Source organism: Lepisma saccharinum, chromosome 16 (genome assembly GCF_977018435.1).
Source record: "Lepisma saccharinum chromosome 16, izLepSacc3.1, whole genome shotgun sequence".
Taxonomy (NCBI): domain Eukaryota; kingdom Metazoa; phylum Arthropoda; class Insecta; order Zygentoma; family Lepismatidae; genus Lepisma; species Lepisma saccharinum.
Genome location: NC_139244.1, coordinates 10,446,986 through 10,466,224, shown reverse-complemented (window position 1 = coordinate 10,466,224; position 19,239 = coordinate 10,446,986). Strand labels below are relative to the sequence as shown.

Here is a 19,239-nt window from a genome sequence, read left to right as displayed (position 1 = left end):
CAATGTCTTCGTCGTCCAGGAAGTGTTTGAACTCGACCCATGTATTCTGTTACATTTGTGGAAGGTATGTAGTGAAGAGGCAAAGACAACGTATCACCACATTTGTGAGGTCTGCTTACCACGAATATTTTGGTGTTAAAGTAGGTGATCAGGATAAAAATTATTTATTCTATGTGTCTGTAATATGATTATATGAACCCCAAATGATCCCAATAATACCATAATAGACCCCTATATGCTATTCAGTTTTCACGATTTGTGAAAAATTGTGACGTGATGGACCAAAACAGTTTTCAAATTTGAATTCAGCATGAAAAATCCTTTCAGAGTCACCTATTCATTTCAAAACATCGTTCAACTTTTGAAAAAATGTCGACCAGTGGAGAAGCGTTAGGAGAATGACGTTCAACAGTTCCCTTGACGTAATATTTTTCCCTGAGCAAGAATAAGAAAAAACTTACACGGCCAACCAATCGTTACTTAAGAACCAGTTCCCGCGGAACCAGGGTGGCTCCACTTCCTTCTTTTTTTCCCAAAGATTTACCTCATCGCAAGCTCGAGTTCGCTCAACAAAAGTGGATGGCCTTCCGGCAGACATTGGGAGTTTTCAGTTCGTCTTGAAAGGTTGCGGAACGGAGGTCAGTGAGGTGTCGATATGAAGGTGATACTCTCTTCTGTTGTTGTATTGTCTGTCGTGTCTGTGCTCGCCGATCAGGTGCAAGTCAGGAACTGCAAGAATGGTAAGTAGCAATTATTGCTTCCTACAGGTACGTCGCGTGTTCGAATCCGACGACGCAATGGCTCTTATGGAGAAACCGCGCGGTGTTGCCATTTAAGGTGCGCTAGCTCTTATCGCTGGCCGGGATTGCCGCTCTTGCTTTATTTAACAATAAACATGTTGTATGTATTGTATATTGTTACGGTTGTTGTTACATTTGTTATAGTTGTTAATTTTCCATGATTATTATTATTGTTGTTATTATGAACCGGAGTTAACAAAGTATAGAAAGACTCTTATGAAATGCAAGCATAATTAATCTATTTCATAAAGTAACATTCATTTATCTAATGTGTTAATACAGTAATACAGTTTTTAACGCAAATGTTATATACAGGGTGAGGCAAAAATATGTTAACAATAAATGGGTGTTTAATCACTTTCAATTACAAGCAGGGATTTGGTTACAGGGTTTCAATTTGGCACCCATCCCTATCAATGCACTCATTGAGTCTGTTCATTGTTGTTTGTAAGGCCCTCTTGGCCATTTGGGCAGGAATTCCATCGATGACGTGAGTGATGCGGTGTTTCAGGTCGTCTAGGTTGCGAGGTTTACTAGCGTAGACCCGATCCTTGACCATGCCCCACAGCCAAAAATCGCATGGCGTCAGGTTGGGTGATCGTGCTGGCCATGGGAGAGGACCACCTCTACCAATCCAGCGTTTACCGAACGTGTGGTTCAGGTAATCCCGAACCAGCAGACTGTAATGTGCAGGGGCGCCGTCTTGCTGAAAGTACCCTCGCTGGAGAATGTCAAGTGGTACGTTCTCCTCATGAACGTGCTAAGCATGGCAAGGTAATTCTCTCCCCTGACGGTCTGTTCTTCAAAAACGAACGGTCCAATCAATCCAAATTTGCTCACGGCACACCAAACGTTCACCTTAGGGGAATCCCGCATGTGCTCTCGAACTTCCTTCGGGTGCTCAGTCGCCCATATGATACAGTTGTGCTTGTTCACACGACCGCTGATGTGGAATGTTGCTTCGTCAGAAAACATGAACAGAATGTCAGGCTCAATGTTCACCATTTCCAAGAGAATATCTGCAGCCTTCACACGTGCTTGCTTGTCCGCGTTTGTAAGCTGCTGCACAATCTGAAAGTGGTATGGCTTCATTCCTAAGTCACGATGCAAAATTCTAATCAGTGACCTTTGGGAAATGTTAGTTTCTAGAGAAAGTCTGCGCGTGGACTTTGTTGGACTGGCTAACAACGCTTCCTGGACGCAGATGATATTCTCTTCCGTTCGGACAGATCTCTTTCTACCCCTGTTCCCCTTGCAATAGTCTTGAACGGACCCCGTCCGGACAAACTTCTCGTAGATCCTACCAATTGTCAGGCGCGATGGTGCATCCCGTCCGGTCCAGGCCTTGAATTTTTCTTGTAAGATGCGTGGGGACTGGAAGACCTCCATCCAGGAAGCTATCTTCCTTCGTTCCTCAATGGAATATCGGGCCGCCATGGTTTAAACAAAAAAATGTTTAGTCTCCCATATGTGTTAACATCTTTTTGCCTCACCCTGTATAATTAGTGTTACCTTAATCGGACAGTTGTTCAACGAGAATACATAAAAAAACTGTTTAAGGAACTTAGACGTATTTTGGTGTTTCCCTCGTACTGAATCATCTGTAAACTAATATTATTTAAGAAAGAATGTTCACTATGAAGCTTATGCATTAATGCATGACACTGCATTGAATTGCAGCATTATGATGTACGTTCTTTAAAAAAAGAAGACAGAATTCAATTATTTGTTAATGTTTGAAGCTAACAAGCAGGAGCGGCGCCAGGGGGGTGCGAAGGGGTGCTTGCGCGCCCCTTAATTTTCTTCCGCACCCCTACTTCAAAAATTATTTTCAACATAATGGAATTATATTACGTTATTCTGTTGAAGTGATACCGCTATTATTGTATTCAACTGGCAATCCATTGGTTCTGGAAGAGAAATAGCATTTTCACAAATATCAACGGCTGTTGTCTTTCTTACCATTGTTGTTGAGAATTCTTTGTACTTTTGTTTATTCCGGTGGCATTTTCGATAATTGCATACTGCTCAGTGAGAGTTGTGTCATGTTGTTTAAATTTTTTATCATTATAGATAAAAAACAGTTTTATCATCCACCTACTTATTTTTCATCTATTCTCAAAATCGCAGTGCAACAAAAAAATTAGTTTCTTTCAGTAGATCATCGGGTTGTGCCCGAGAAATTATTTAACACGAGTTGTATTGAGCCGGGTGTTTTTCTTGTTCTTCTTGTTAATGCACATTTCTATGTAAGGGAAACAGTCTGATGAAACATTATTTCGTATATTTTGCACGTGTTATTTTATTTTCAAATAGTAGAACTTCAGGTTGCATAGCGATTTTTCTTTTATCCAACACATACAAATTGAACACTCAACAGTGGTCTCTGATATCTGTGCATCGTGAAAAAATACAAAAAATACAAAGAACTGTTTATCAACAAAATGTTAGATATTTATGAAAAGGATGAATCCAGTTTCTATTTAAATAGTGGGCACAAGCCTGAACTTGGCACGAACGCCAAAGTATTTTAAAATCAGTCTCAACTTTGTGATTTTTTAACAACAGCAACAATAGTAAAGGTAAAATATAAGTTCCTGGAAAGATATGAAATCTCCTCCCCACCCGTAGAAAAAATCCTGCGGGCGCCTTTGCATGCATGTTTGATGTTTTCTATATTTTGAACATCGCACCCCTTAAATTTCATTCCGCACCCCCCTCAGCACCCCTAGACGGTTAATCCTGGCACCGACGCCACTAACAAGTAAACATTTCCATGGCGATTAAGATATTTTTCTTTCTCAGAAGGAAGGATGGGAATCAGCGCCCTCTTTGTTTTACGCTGGAAGTTGTGGGAGAATTACTTGGTATATTTCGTACCGAAAGTAGCTGGCTCATTCTCACGTTGTTTTAACCGGAGATTAGCTCTAACCTTGAAGTTATGTAATCACTTTCTTGCTCGTAGCGAACACTGGAAGGAAAAGATTTGCAGGTGCGTGCTGTTAGCGAACACACAAACTTGCCCTGTCTTGTTTGTCCTTGAAACATGCAAGTGTTGCCAGTGCTATCTTATAATCATTTTGTGTTTGAAATTAGCTAAATGAAGGATCCTCAACAATTTAGGTTAACTACATGAAAGTTTTTGTTAAAATATTGATATATTTCATCTTCCTTAAAATCAAATTTTACATAGGAAATGTAAATGTTAATCAACCTAGGTTACGTTTTGTACAAAGGAGAACTTCCTAAGACATTTGTAAATGTTATTATCAATTTTCAGTTGTTTCAAAGCTGTTTTCATCCGGGTGTTGATGTTCATGAGTCTTCGTCCTAACAGACCTAACCTAACCTCGTAGGCATTCCTCGTCTGACGTCAGAACACAAGGTAGCAAAACTGTTGTGCGACAAGGAAGACCCGATTGAAGACTGATCAGGGTTGAGTCAGGTCAGGTCAGTTCAAGAGGCACCAGCCACCGAGGTGTTTCTCCACGCAAGTTGGCTTTTCACCGGCAACACTTGCATGCTGACCAGATTCAAGAACAAATAAGACAGGACAAGTTTGCGTGTTCGCTAAGAGCAAGTGTTCGATACAAGCACGTTCGCTAACAGCACGGCACCCTTTCTTCGACATGGCGGACACTATTCCTCCACTTATGAATTATCTCTCTCTCTCTCTGCGTCTCATTCTGTTCTACTTTGTCTCTATTTCCCTATTTCTTTCTCTTCGTCTATCTATTTCTCCTTCTTGCTTCCTCATTGTCTTCCTCGTTTCCATTGCTCTCCGAGTCACCTATTCTCTATTTCTATTTCTCTTTCCTCCCCACCTCTATCTGACTCTCTCTCTTCTTATATCTCCCATCATTTCACATGTTTCTCTTTCCCTGTTTGCTGTCCTCCTTTCATTTTCTATATATATATACGCTCTTTCTTTTCCTTTGTGTTCCGCCAGCTTTAAAATAACTTTTCTTATCTCTCCTCTTTTCCTTTGTGTTCTGCCAACTTAAAAAAGTAACTTTCTTATCTCTCTTCTTTCTCTGTGTTTCTCTTCCCCTTTTTTCTCTTTCTGCTTTCATTTTCTATATCTCTTTCTCTATTTTCCTTTGTGTTCTGCCACCTTAAAAATAAGTTTTCTTATCTCTTTTCTTCTTTCTCTTTGTTACTCATTTAACTTATTTCTCTATCCCTATTTACTTGTCTTTATTTCATACTATATATCTTCACTCTTTTATCTTTTCCTTTGTCTTCTGCCAGCTAGAAAATAACTTTCCTTATTTCACCCCTTCTTTCCCTTTGTTTCTCATTTCACTGTACCTATTTTCTCTCCCTCCTTTCAATATCTATTAACTCTTCCTTTGTCTATTCATTTGTATTCTGTCTATTGGAAATAGATACAATGCACCCCTTACCTAGCTTTTTCCCTAATAATGAACATAACCTTCATATAATTCTCTAAATATTAGTGACAATGATCATTTATTAGCATGCGATCATAATTGGACATTATCCATTGTCTAGGGCTTGAAACTATATTTATTCTAGCACTACGATTCGAGAGAGCATCTCCTCTCTCGTCTTATGTGAACCAATTTTTTTTCGGTGGTGTGGAGCGAACTTACGTCATTTTTGCTTGGCTACAAACAAAGAAAAATGTACTAATTACCTAAAAATCCAGATCTAGCAATTAACATTCTCACATTACGCAATGTTGTGAAGGTCAGTTCACACACGCACAAAGGAGAAATATGTAATTCCATGAAAATCCAGACCCATCAATTAAGAATCCCTTACTACGCAATACTGTAACACGCACACACACACACATTCCCTCCATAATATGTGCCGTTCATAAGAGGTTATAAAGGATGTAAGCGCTTGCGTGATATTTGCACGAAATCTTCAGAGAATAATTGTGCGTTAAAATGTTTTGCCAAGTCATCATTTCTCTTAAAAGTAGTCTTTCGTTATGTTAAAAGCAGCATTGCGTGTTAATCTTATACCTAATGAAGGTCGTCAACACGCATGTTTTTTAACTACGTTGTTAGCTGCGCCATCTCTTGACGTTTTCTGCAACTGTTCAGTCTGTAGAAGAGCTAGAAAACTTGGGAAGGGTACAAAAACTAAATATGTATTAAAATATCCAAGTTTTATGTCAAATCGGGGGTGTACTTTTAGTTTGAAGTGGGATACGAACCAATTTGCCTGCTCCCGAGATTTCTTGACTATAAGACAATAGAGTTAGATACTGCATTCTCGACGAGTCCTGCAGGCAGGGGCGTGCGCAGCAATTTCGTAAGGGGAAGCTTTGTCTTCTCCATTTACCAGTCCGTTATCAGTTTTCCTGTGTTCTTTTCTTTCCGAAATTTGTAACAAAATTGAGCCTATGGCCCCTGCCACTCACTTCCCCAGCAGCCTCACGTGACCTTAGCGGCGGCGCCTATTGGCTGCGGCTACCACGAATGGCAGAACACCACGTGATGGGTTTGTTTGGACTTGATGTGTCCTCACAGTAATATGGTCCATTAAGTGTAGGGAAAGGATTTTAAGGTGTATAATTATGGTCAGGAAAGGGGGAAAAAGGTTCTAATAATGTTTTTTTCAAAAGCTGCTGATAAAATGCCTTTATTCAATGCTCTCTCTTTCTGCGCCTTCTGTATATAATGAGCGCGGACCGCAGAGAGAACTGTGGTTGCGCGCGGACCGCATAGAGAACTGTAATTCTGCCGAATATGTTTTGTTGAAGTTTGTGTTTTCTCTCGCGGGTTTTGCTACATTATCTTGGGAATTATTGGGGCTGCAATGATTATATTATACCATTCTATAGCTCTCGTTCTGCTCTACAAAACGATACTATAGGATTTTATGTGGCTGCTCAAGAAGAGTGAAAATAATTTATTTTTCTGTCCACTTTTTTTAGTAAAACATGGAAGAAAAGGAAGGAAAAGGTGCTGAGGCATCAAAGATGGAGTAACAAAGGGATAAATGTGCTAATCTCATGAAAAGTTGCAACAAAATGTGTTCATTTTACTTGATTTCATTCTACATATCTGAAACGATGGGCATGAAAACACCTTTTTTCTATAAAGGTGCTGCACCTTTCCCTAATTATGACAGTATCACCATTACAATTAATCAGAGTGCAAAATCATTGAAAACTGTTGGGGGGGAGACAGATCTTCGTCTACACACACACATACCGGGTGGTCCAAAAGTCCCGGAAGGTCACATATCGTGAGAAATACACATCGAATCGGAAAACGAAAAAATTCGTGTTTAATAAGTGAAAGAAATGTATTCAATGACATGACACTTGATTCCCCACCCCCGCCCCCTGGGGGTGGGGTGGGGCAACTGTGAAATTTTAAATAGAAACTTCCATTTTGTATTGTAGAATCGGAAAGAGGACTTCATTCCGAGTCCAACGACCTATCAACCATCTTCCTAGCTCAATTAGGAACGGAGATATTTCGATTTTAAATTTTCGCAAAAAAAGAAGAAGAAAAAGTTAAAATTTCATAAAAACCAAATTTTTCTTCAAAGGGACGCTCTGCCCCTAATTGAGCTAGAGTGAAAGCGATTCACTCTAGCTCAATTAGGGGCAGAGCGTCACTTTAAAATTTTGGGTGGTTTTATGAAATTTTAACTTTTTTTTTTTTTTTTTTTTTTTTTTTTTTCGTGAAAATTTAAAATCGCCATATCTCCGTTCCTAATTGAGCTAGGAAGATGGTTGATAGGTCGTTGGACTCGGAATGAAGTCCTCTTTCCGATTCTACAATACAAAATGGAAGTTTCTATTTAAAATTTCACAGTTGCCCCACCCCACCCCCGGGGGGCGGGGGTGGGGAATCAAGTGTGATATCATTGAATAGCTTTCTTTCACTTATTAAACACGTATTTTTTCGTTTTCCGATTCGATGTGTATTTCTCACGATATGTGACCTTCCGGGACTTTTGGACCACCCGGTATATATGTATATATAATTACAATATATTATTATTTGATGATATACATATTTGTAATATTATTAAAGATAAAATAAATTACTAAATATTTAAAAATACATAATTGTTAATTACATATGAAGGAATTATTTTTTTAATTTCATTTAATCCTATATTTCATTACAGATATTTATAAAGTAACAAACTAACTACTTTGCTCAAGATGTCAAAAAATTACAAAATACTTGAAATGGTTTTATTATGTATAAGTTGTCATTTTAGTTTCTGCTTTCCATTAATATAAATCAGTTGCGGCGATTGGGTTCAAGAATCAGGGGGCAAGATGCCAAAAGTGGGGTGGCAACCTGTTGTTATTGGTGTAAATCTTTTAGTGGTTTCTTGGAAATGAGAGACCTGTAGGAAGGCCAAGACGAAGATGGAGGGACAACGTTGAGATGGACCTAAGGGAAATCGGTAGGGATGGAAAAGAGTATATAGATCTTGCTCAAGATAGGGAAAGATGGAAGGCCTGTGTTGCTGCAGCCATGAACCTTCGGGTTTAAGAAGGCTACAGAGTTAGTTAGTTAGTTGGAAATGAGAGAGAGAGAGAGGGAAAGCATGCAACACTCACAACCACACTACTATGTGTATGTTTTCAATATTATCCTTAGTAAAGTATTTTTGAAGTCAAAACTAACTGCTTATCGTTTGTCCCCGGAAATTTTTGGTTGTGGGGAATTTTTTTGAGGACAAGATTGTTGATGGAAGGAAATCCCCCCCCCAGGATTCGCACCCTGCCATTAATGGATTGCCACTACCATAAATAAAACATATGACCAGTCTATAAACAATCAGATAGATATCCGCTTGGTATGTTTGAAGAAGGTACATGGTGCAGTCAATTTTGTGTAGGTAAATGAAGGTTATTAGAAGTGTAGAGGTTGGGTCAAACCCTAGTTTTCCTCTTACGATGCCGTCCAACTGGTGCCTTTAGTGACTTCCACACAGTGATGTGCCGTAGACTGTAAGTTTACGTCTACATGCGTTGTCTACACGTAATCTACGCGTAGATTACATTGGGTTGTAGTTTACATAGACTACGTAGACAATCTAAAGTGCACTAAAATTAATTTTCAAGGGTTTCATGAAAGGAAAGTGACATTTTCAACTATATTGGTTCCTAACGAATTGAAACGAACCCTGTTTACAACAAAATTTCTCTTCTCTTCTATTATCAACTATGGAAGAAGATAAATAGTATGCAAAAAACAACAACAGATGGCAGTCGTGAGGCAAGAGTAGTATTTTCCCCATAAAGCACTAGAATATTTCCTATATTAAGTTTCTTCCTAGGTGAGAAGTTGTTCGAATTTGAAAGAAAAAGTATGAAAAGTTCTCCACACACATCAGCAACTGGTACGCAGTATAATTTTCTTTTAATTCCACGGCGCTCTTTGCTAAGTTATCACCTTTCGCCATGTTGTTTACATAGATTACGTAATCTAGGTGTATAACATAGTCTACGTGTAGAATGTAGACTATCGTTGTTTACGCGTAGACGCACATCACTGCTTCCACATTAGCTTTTCCGTGCATCGTAATCTAGACATTGTTCTTGTTCTGGTGTTTAATATCTGCATATTGCAACACTGTCGTTTCGTCTCTTCACGTATCTTCACATTGAAGTGATACATTCAATTTGCCGCTTACATGTAATTGCACACAAAAATTTTAAGCCTTACCATGAATACGGGCCAGGGGTGGTATATATGATAACAAATTCTCGAACACTAGATATTGATCTCGTCTCGAAGTATCTGCTCACATTCTCGTCTCAGTATTATCCATATTAGTAATAGATGGAAGTAAATGAAGAACATGAACTGGATAATATATTATACATTTGTTTTTCTTTTTCTTTCAGCGAGATTGATCGGAGAGCTTTTGAAAGCTGAAGTAGGGGGATGCAGGAAAGCTCCTTGTAGATTAAGGAAAAACACCGACATACTAGTGAAATATACCTTTAAGCCTAGTAAGTATCTCTCTGTTTGTCTCTTTGTGTCATAGCTTAGAGGGCAAGACATTTCATGCCTATAAAAATTCCTCAAGAAGTATACAGGGTGTCTCAAAAGTAATAGCGCAAACTGACACAGGTGAAAGTACACGATAATAGAAGCAAAAAGTCAGTAAACATGGGTCTGCAAACAAGCCGTTTTCGAGATAATTGCGAATGTGTGGTTACAAGCCGCCACTGACTTCATTGTTTGTAAACGTCGTTCTAGTATTCTGGTGTTCCTCCCTATTGAAAAAACTCTGTAAAAAGTACCTTCTTCCATAAGCAAGGATGAAAAAACCTGTTTATTTAACAAATCCAAGTAGCCCTAAGCATTTATGTTTGTTGATGAAAAATTTACTAACCAATCGTGTTCCACACTAACACCACACCATTAACTTACCAGCACTAATCATTCAGCTTTGATCTGTCGAAAATGGGTTATCAGATAAAAAGCATCGAATATTCTGTTTATGAATTTCCTTATGAACATAAACATTAGCCTTGTCACTGTGAAGGACTTTTAATTCAATGGAAGCGTCACACTGTAAATTGTTCGCGACAACCATTCATAATGCGCAGCTCTTCATGGATGTATCCGATTAAAATCGTGTGCAATGGCATGCGAACTTCTCTCCCTAGACATCACTTTGATCTCGATGCATTACCGATGCGCTAAACAAATTTTAAGGCATTTTTCTAATACCTCGAAAGGGAGCAAATTGGTACACGAATTCAGTCATAACTTTTTACTGGTTAAAGATACATCAAAACAACCTTCACCATTGCATTTCTCGTGAAATTCTAGCTTGATTTGATATATCATATCCCATCTCCTTCCCATTTAAAATTCTGAAGTTGAATTCAAGATGGCGGACATCAAGATGGCCGCCGACCGTGCGGGTGGCGTCAATGTGGTTCTCCCTTGGCCTGGCAACGATTGGCATTTCCACGTTGCGCGCTGCAGTGGCCTTGTACCGAGGGTGTTAAGTGACTTTTTGAGCCACCATGTAGTACCTTCGCACAATACTAGAAGTAATTCAATATTAGTATTACTATTACTACTGCTACTGCTACTAATAACAGTAATTCAAACATAAGCAACAGCATGTTCATTTCGTTCAAAAAATCTTGATAAATTTTAAAATGCTATAAGTGGTTGTATTATGCATTAGTTTGTATTTCAATTTAATTATTGAGTATTACTTTTGATTTGTATTTTCCAAGCAGGAATTTATATCTGTGAAAGTCTGGGGTTGCACTATTTCATTTGTTTGTCTTTTCCTTTGAATAGTACTAAGTTTTAAATTCGTATATCTTTCTTTTTACTTTGCAGAGCAAGATGTGGATGAGCTGATTTCACACGTGTATGCCTACATCCTACGAGTCCCCTTTCCATTCCCAGGATTCCACAAGACGCCCGCCAACAAAGACATCTTCACCATAGACGGAAAGAACGCTACACTCCCACTGAAAGCAGGGCAGGAATATTACTACAAGAATAAGTTTCCAGTCCTCAACTTCTACCCACAGGTTTGTGTATATACACGCACACATACATGTAGCTCCATAGTTAGTATAACTATTGAGACGAGTGGCTAGCGACAGCTATAGCGAAGATGTGCTAATAGCACCAAACCTGACTTGCTAACCTACTCATGTATGCTTCTGATAGCAGGAATAAGTTTGTGAATAGGTTAGGTAGGTTAGGTTTGGTGCTGTTAGCGTATTTTGCACAGCAGATAATAAATGGGTGACGGCATAAGAGTCACTGCTGATGAGGAGAAATTGAAGTGGGGATCTGACCCCGAAACCACGTAAATATGGCATAGGAAGAAACAGGGGGCATAGGGCCCCTCTATACACCTGCCAAATTTCATGGAAATCGGAGGGGGACACAGGGGTCAGATCCCCATGTCAGTTTGTCCTCATCTTGACATTTGAGGCGGGTTTTGGCCCCTGAAACCGTTTTTTAGCCAAAACAAGAAACAAGTATTTCTTCCTTTGGGCCCTTCTATACACCTGCCAAGTTTCATGGAAATCGGAGAGGGGGGACAGGGGTCAAATGCCCACTTTAATTTGTCCTCATTTTGACATTTGAGTGGGGTTTTGTCCCCCTAAAACAGTTTTCTAGCTGAAACAAAACAACACGTTTTTCTTCCTTTGGGCCCCTCTATGCACCTACCAAGTTTCATGGAAATCGGGGGGGGGGGGCACAAGGGTCAGATCCTCATCTTGACATTTGAGGGAGGTTTTGCCCCCTAAAACAGTTTTCTAGCTGAAACAAAAAAACACGTATTTCTTTCTTTGAGCTTCTCTATACACCTACCAAGTTTCATGGAAATCGGAGGGGGACACAGGGGTCAGATTCCCACTTCAATTTGTCCTCATTTTGATATTTGAGGGGGTTTGCCCCCTAAAACAGTTTTTTTTTTTAGCCAAAACAAAAAAACACGTATTTCTTCCTTTGGGCCCCTCTATACACCTGCCAAGTTTCATGGCACGGAGGGGGACACTTAGATAACTTCCCTTGTAAGTATAATTTGACAATCAAATAATATCACTCTAGTTTGTTCACTTTTTGTTACATACCCAATAAGACCAAGTAACGTAAATAGTTTGCCAAAGAGGAGTAGAGATGGCAGCACCAGGCGTGCAAGACTAAGAATTAGCATAATATATGTGAATAACCTTATAAATAAGAACAAAGCAAATTGAAAAGATGAAAAACAATAGAATATATTATAAGAAGACAAAGAATAAATATGAAAGAAATAATGGTCCTATTGGGTACGTAACATTTTACAAATACTTCTAAAACACGAAGGCGTAGTTATTATTTCAGTTTCACGGATTAGAAATACTCGTAGAGTGCCACACACGTAAATTTGCCGTTGCGTAGAAACGTATTTTCGTTTCGTCTCCCTCTCTCTTAGCATCACGTGTTCTACCCTGCTCGAAAACCTTCGCTATTGTTGCCATATTGTCATTCCATTCCTGGACACACTCGCGCAAACTTCATTGAAAACAATTGAACAGCGCTCCAGCTCGCGGTTCCCACCGGTCAGCAGGGACGGCAATGTGGCAATATAGCACGGCGTAGTCGTTGCTTCTTTTATGCAGTGCATGTTCATTGGCTAGCTAGTAACTAGTGTTGCCAACTGTAATAATGAAGCACTATTTCTGTCACGGAAGGGGAAAGCAGGTAAAGTGGCGGTGAGTTTTGTTGGATTGGAAGCACCATATTTTTATTTTATACTAAGTATTTGACCGGTTTGACGTTGTGTGCGTGTATTGCGTGTGTTTATGTAAAAGTGTGTGTTTGCTAATGAACGTTAAATTCCATAATGCCTCCAGTTCTGTCGAAGTTGAAATCAAAAACCTTGCATAGCCAAGCTCGGGAAATTCTAAGCAACGTGCACGAGTTCATGAAGGAGGAAGCCAGTCATGGTGTTAGCATCCCAATAAAGCATTTTGGCAAGAGAGCAGCGAACAGCAGCAACAAATTGTTCATATTTCATAATTTTGGAATTATTCAAAATAAATAAATTATGTGGCTCCAACATCATTTCAACTCTGGCTCCGGCACGTGTTCTTGTAGAAATTGCATAGAGGAGGCTGTCATTTTTGCTGCTTAATGCGATACATATTGTTTTCTGTGTTAAAATTGCCATGCTTTGATGGGTGACCAAGTTCATAGCAGGGCCGGCGGAAGGGGAGGGCGAACCGTCCCATCGCCCAGAGCGGCAAAATTTGAAGAGAAGAAAAAAATAAGCCTATTGAAAACTGTGATCGAGCGAGATATTCTTTTGCGCTGAATAGTATTGAAATAGCATAAGAAGTCTCATTATTTATTTTATATTTTGATGTTTTAGTTAGGAATATATTGATTTTCAATTTTCCGTTGCTGCGTAATGACCGGGGGGGTCGAAATAGAGCGGCATCTGCCGCCACCTCCCATGGAGGCAAAATGACTAGCGCCGGCCCTGGTTCATAACAAAAGAAAAAGCCGCGCAGCTTATCGTCTAGTGGCAGTATATGTACTTGTTATTGTTGTGGAAGCCGGCATCCTTTGTAAATGTACAACAAAGGCAACCGACTGTCGCCGATCTCAGAGAGGAAATAATAATACTGCTTCAGGAGGAGTGTTATGGTGCAATTGTAGCGGTTTAACACGTTGGCATGTTATTATCTGCCGTTGCAGTTCCATACCAGTGTATACGGGTTTTGGGAGTGAAAAGTTAGAACGCCACCAGTGCATTAATGCAATGAAAAATAATATATATATTTTTTTATTTTGTTTGAAATCACTCAAATAAGGAATCGTATGAAGAAGTCTTCTTTGCAGCATTTTTGGTAATTTTACTTATGTGTTAGTTCATATTTTGCGAATTTTTAGTCCATATGTATGTAGCTACATACATAGTCACTTGTTAGTACATATTAATCCTAGTCCTGGTATAATGCATGACGTTTAAAACTCAACGTTAGATAGACCTGAATTCTCTAATTTTATTGTTGTACGTAACAGCTGTGCATCGGCGCACCGCAGCGATTTTTCTATCTGCTCCATTAGCAACACTGCTTCTTTAGTTCTGTCGCGCATTGCACGGCAGAATTATCTGCGCTGGACTCTAAAACATTTTTGAAGCTAATCACTTTCACTTGTTATTTTCTGTCACCATAGCAACGAAGATTGTAAAATTTATTCAGGTGTTGTCGAAAATGGATAGCAGAAAACAAAATCAACATTGTGGAGTAGGATCGTTAATTTGGAATTAAATATTACTTACATTTTATGCAAATGGACTTTAAAGTTTAGGCATAGTGTATTAGTAGTGGATAAATTAGTGGATGTTAGTTCCTTTGGGCGATAACTAAATTGGATATATTTAGAATTAATTGACATATATTTAGATCTAATTTACATATATTTACATGCATATTTATAAGTTTTATGAATATTTAAGAAACACATGTAAATCAGTTCTAAATACATATGTAAATTAGTTATCGCCCGAGGGCACTAACATCCACTAACTAATTCCTCTACTACTTGTAATGTTTTGAAACTGTGTTTATGTGCGTGTGTACTTGGTGTGTTTTTGTATACCTATTGACGATGCATTTCTCTTTTAACCTGTTGTCTCATTTGCAGCTACGCTTTGATGTCTTCTGGGCCATTAAAACCCCAAATGGTGATTCGGTGTTCTGTTTCACACTGCCTGTAAGAATATCTTCCTAGAGGGGTCTTCCATCGAAGCAACACTTTGCAATCCAAAGCATCTTTCTTGGTGTCCAATCATGCAGTCAACTTTCCATGGATGATGAAAATGTGAAAGATGTTCCCCTTGCACCAAGTTTGGATGTTCCGAATGAGTTCAGACGCCATCATATAAGTGTATATATACATTTGCCTACATTTTCAAATCAGGGATCATCGAATATCACCCAGTTAATCTAGAATTTCACTACTGTAACATCCATACGAGTGTAAAATGAAAGGTACAGATTTGGACTTAACCGTAAGTCGGTTATTAAAATCTTGCCGTAAGATGGCATACTCTTTTCTTATTCTCTTGTATTTACAGTATGTTAGAAATAAAAATAGGAAGTACATAATTTAAATAAACCTGTTTTTTTTGCATGTTTAATCCTATTCCCTGTCTTGCCCTCTCAAGTCACTACTTGTGCAGAGGACTTGATTTCGTTTGCTTACTCCAGATTCCCGGTAAAGAGTACAGTAAATACTTTTGATTAAGGCGTTCGTTCGTTTCTCACAAATAGAGAGATATACTGTCTGCCTGCCTTAGCTGAGACCATGGACGAAAGTGCGCATGCGCTAACTGGACGTGTTCATTGGCAAAATAGGGGTGACGTCACTTTGGTCAGGTTCCGTGAAAATCGTCTGCTGTGGAAACAACAATGAAGTTTCAAATGTAGTAACATCGCCGCCAAAGTACGTAGAGATGTTTACTAATTATGTAAGGGTACAGAATGAAAAAGAAATTGCCATCCATGTACTATATAAGCAAACAGAATATATCAGGAAAGTATTCATCACGTCACATTAGTAGATAAACTTGTTTGTAAACCAGTAACTTTATTTTGGATCATTCAATTAAATTGATCTCCTTAGTAAATATTATAATTAGCATAAATGTAAACAGCAGTAATCAGGATAGTATTCACTAATAATGGTATAATTATACATAGTATTATAAATATAATAAAGAAAATGTAGTAACTGAATGGCATTTATGGCATTGTGCATTATATCGAGGTCGTTTTGTAGAATGTGCAACAGGGACCAAAACGTCACAGTTTCCTTTGTTCCACTTCGAAACGGTTTGTTACGAATTGTAGGAGCCAACACAACACAGCAAGCAGTAATAAAAACAACAAGCGAACCCATGCAAGCAAAATGCCACAGAGAGTGGTTTTGTGGTTCTGCCTGCTTCCCCTCTCGCGTTTGGAATTGTACTTTCCAGCTAGTTTCGTTTCCCTTGGCCGGACTGTAACTTCGTGACCTGAGTGAATATTATTGCTGGTATGGTATGTCTATCATTAACTCAAAAATTGAAGGAAAAAATCATTCATCATCATAGTGATCTATCCGTAATCAAAAATAGTTGAAATATATTATGTGCGCAAAATGAGATAAGGTAATTATCTTAATGAACACATTAGCTATATTTATGAAACATAAATACTACAAAGATGGAATTCAGTTATTTAATTCAGATTCAAATGCTTGGCTGACCTGTAGCGGAGTGGCTGTAGCAGCTTTACGACGCCAGCGCTCCCCGGTTCGAATCCCGGCCTGGGCATAGGTGTCCCTTCATAATTTCATCATACAGTATGTAACATTGTTATTCGTACACAGAATTTCCGAGGAAAAAAATGTTATATCTACTAGTAAATATAATAATTTTCATATCTCTCTGGAAATTAATGGTAATGAAGGTTTCACCAACAAATGTCAATAAAAATGTATGTTCAAAGTGTATAAACAGAGCATATAATTTGTGTGAAAAGGGAAACACACGCTGTTTCATGCAACATTCGCACAGGCAAGAGTTTCAATCTTCCTCGCATACAGCGCCACCGCTATTCGGGCGATTTCGTGTAGTTTGCAACTTCGTAACAAGTTTGAACATGCAGGCGCGCTCCCTGTCAAGCGGAATGCTGGCCTATGTCCTGTTGTAGGCCAATCGTCTATCTATCAGCATGTTCGAAATGGGCAAGGTGAAGGAACTTTGTTCCGATCTGAAGGATGTTATTATAAATTTGGCCCTTAGAGGTTATTCGTTAAGAAAAATCGGTCAAACAGTCAATAAATCACACTCCACAGTTCAATACATAGTAAACAAATTTAGAGAGGAAGGTTCAACACAGAATGTGCCGAGAAAACCAAAAGAGAGGCGGTTGAATAAACGTGATGAACGCTTTATTTTAAAAAGAGTGCGAGAAAACCCCCGACTAAGTGTTCTTCAGTTACGACCGTTAGTAGAAAATGTTGCTGGCAAGATGATGTCCGATGAAACTGTCCGACGTGCCTTGTGGAAGCATGGATATCATGGCAGAATACCAGGAAAGAGGCCGTATGTAAATAAGGTGAATCGCAGGAATAGACTTTCATTCGCAATAGAGCACATCCACAAGGACCAGGAATTTTGGGATAGTGTAATATGTTCAGACGAGTCCAAGATTAATATATACGGGTCAGATGGGATAAATAGGGTCTGGAGAAAATCAAATAGAGACAATGATCACATTAACACAGTTCCAACAGTTAAACACGGTGGTGGGTCATTGATGATTTGGGGCTGTATGTCGTCAAAAGGTGTTATACCTTCCAGTTTATTGATGGTATCATGGATGCATATGTCTATTTGGACATATTGAAGAACAATGTAAAGCAGAGTGCCCAAAAAATGGACATGCCGCCTATCTACAGATTCCAACAAGACAATGACAGTAAGCATAAGGCGCGAGTTAACATGAATTGGCTAATATGGAATGTGCCCAAACTACTACAAACACCAGCTCAAAGTCCAGACTTAAACCCCATTGAGCATTTATGGGCAATTTTGAAGAGGTGAGTCCATAAAGCAAGCTTCAAGACCAAACAAGAGTTGAAAACTGTTGTGCAAGCCGAGTGGAATAAAATAAGCTCTGAAACATGTCGGAAACTAGTTAATTCTATGAAGAACAGGTGTCAAGCAGTAATTAAAGGCAAAGGATACGCATCAAAGTATTAGAACTGTCAGTCAATTTGCTCTAAATATACTTTTTTCTTTTATATTATTAAGTGTACGAATAAAAAGTTGTACAAAAATTGCATGTTTCTCTTTCAGTTTCATTAAATTTATTATTGTCATTGGTTATACAGAATTTGGGTAAGATTTTATGTTCCTAATGATATTAGTTATTGAATTGTAAAGAAACAATTTCAGAAGAGTGTATTTCCTTTCAGATATTAAAGCATTTTCTTTGAAAATCCGTGTGTACGAATAAAAATGTTACATACTGTACATCACTCATATTCATGGTCGTAATCAAAAATGGCAGAAATCTGATTCAAATGATAATTAATTATGATATCGATTATCTGATTAACCGGCGTTGCCCGGGTATTTATTTATCCCAATCTTGTATTAGACAGGAAAATAATGAATTCTAACTATAGGGTAAAATGTAACTAATTTTAAATATGATCGGGAATATCACCAATTAGCTTAGCGACTCCGAAAACTATGGATTCCACACTAATGTACGTCATTTGTGGCATTTTATTTTTCACATCCTCTCACCCCCCCCCCCCCTTACCATGCCGATAGGTGATGAACTTGGAGTTGAACCGCATTGGGAGTGTCACGAAAACTATGGATTCCATTCGCAACACAGCCTGTATGTTAGACAACCCGAGAAACACTATCGTTGTGCTGGATTGCATAGAGTCACGGATGTCTGTTTGTACGGAATTTAATATAGGTCGTTCTTGATTATTTTCCCACCTCACCCCTAGGGGTGCCAGGGGTGTCTTACCCTCACAGTATTTATTTACATATTGCAAGTGATACGTGTACCAAGTTTGGTTGAATTTGCTCCAGGCGTTCGAGAGTTATACCGGAACAAACAAATAGGCCTATACACACCCACACGCACACACGCGTGTACATCCATTTATATATATATATATATATATATATATATATATATATATATATATATATATATATATATATATATATATATATCCGTCACTCTGAGGGAAAGTGCCCCTGTTGCTGAGCAGTTCTGGAACAGGACAATGGTGGAGTACTCTACCCACGAGCTTGCTGATATGCATCTCGTTTATGGAGAGGCAAACCGAAACAGCCGTGAAGCACGGCGTTCGCATCACGAACGTTTTCCCAATAGGCGGTTACCAGCACATGCACT

The 19,239-nt window shown here is 38.8% G+C and overlaps 2 protein-coding genes across 2 annotated transcripts in view; both read left to right on the top strand.

The window, feature by feature from the left end:
• The first annotated feature begins 527 nt into the window (after positions 1-527).
• Positions 528-15,424, top strand: LOC145999881 (ecdysteroid-regulated 16 kDa protein-like). The gene is made up of 4 exons (XM_083137151.1): positions 528-740; positions 9,664-9,771; positions 11,129-11,325; positions 14,951-15,424. The coding sequence occupies exons 1-4, from the start codon at positions 656-658 to the stop codon at positions 15,035-15,037; spliced, it is 477 nt and encodes a 158-aa protein (XP_082993277.1). The 5' UTR covers positions 528-655; the 3' UTR covers positions 15,038-15,424.
• Positions 15,425-17,875: 2,451 nt separating this feature from the next.
• Positions 17,876-19,239, top strand: part of LOC146000152 (NPC intracellular cholesterol transporter 2-like) — a 20,286-nt gene continuing 18,922 nt past the window's right edge. Inside the window, exon 1 of the mRNA XM_083137493.1 lies at positions 17,876-17,893. Within this exon, the coding sequence (XP_082993619.1) occupies positions 17,876-17,893 (18 nt within the window). The remainder of the gene's footprint in view (positions 17,894-19,239) is intronic.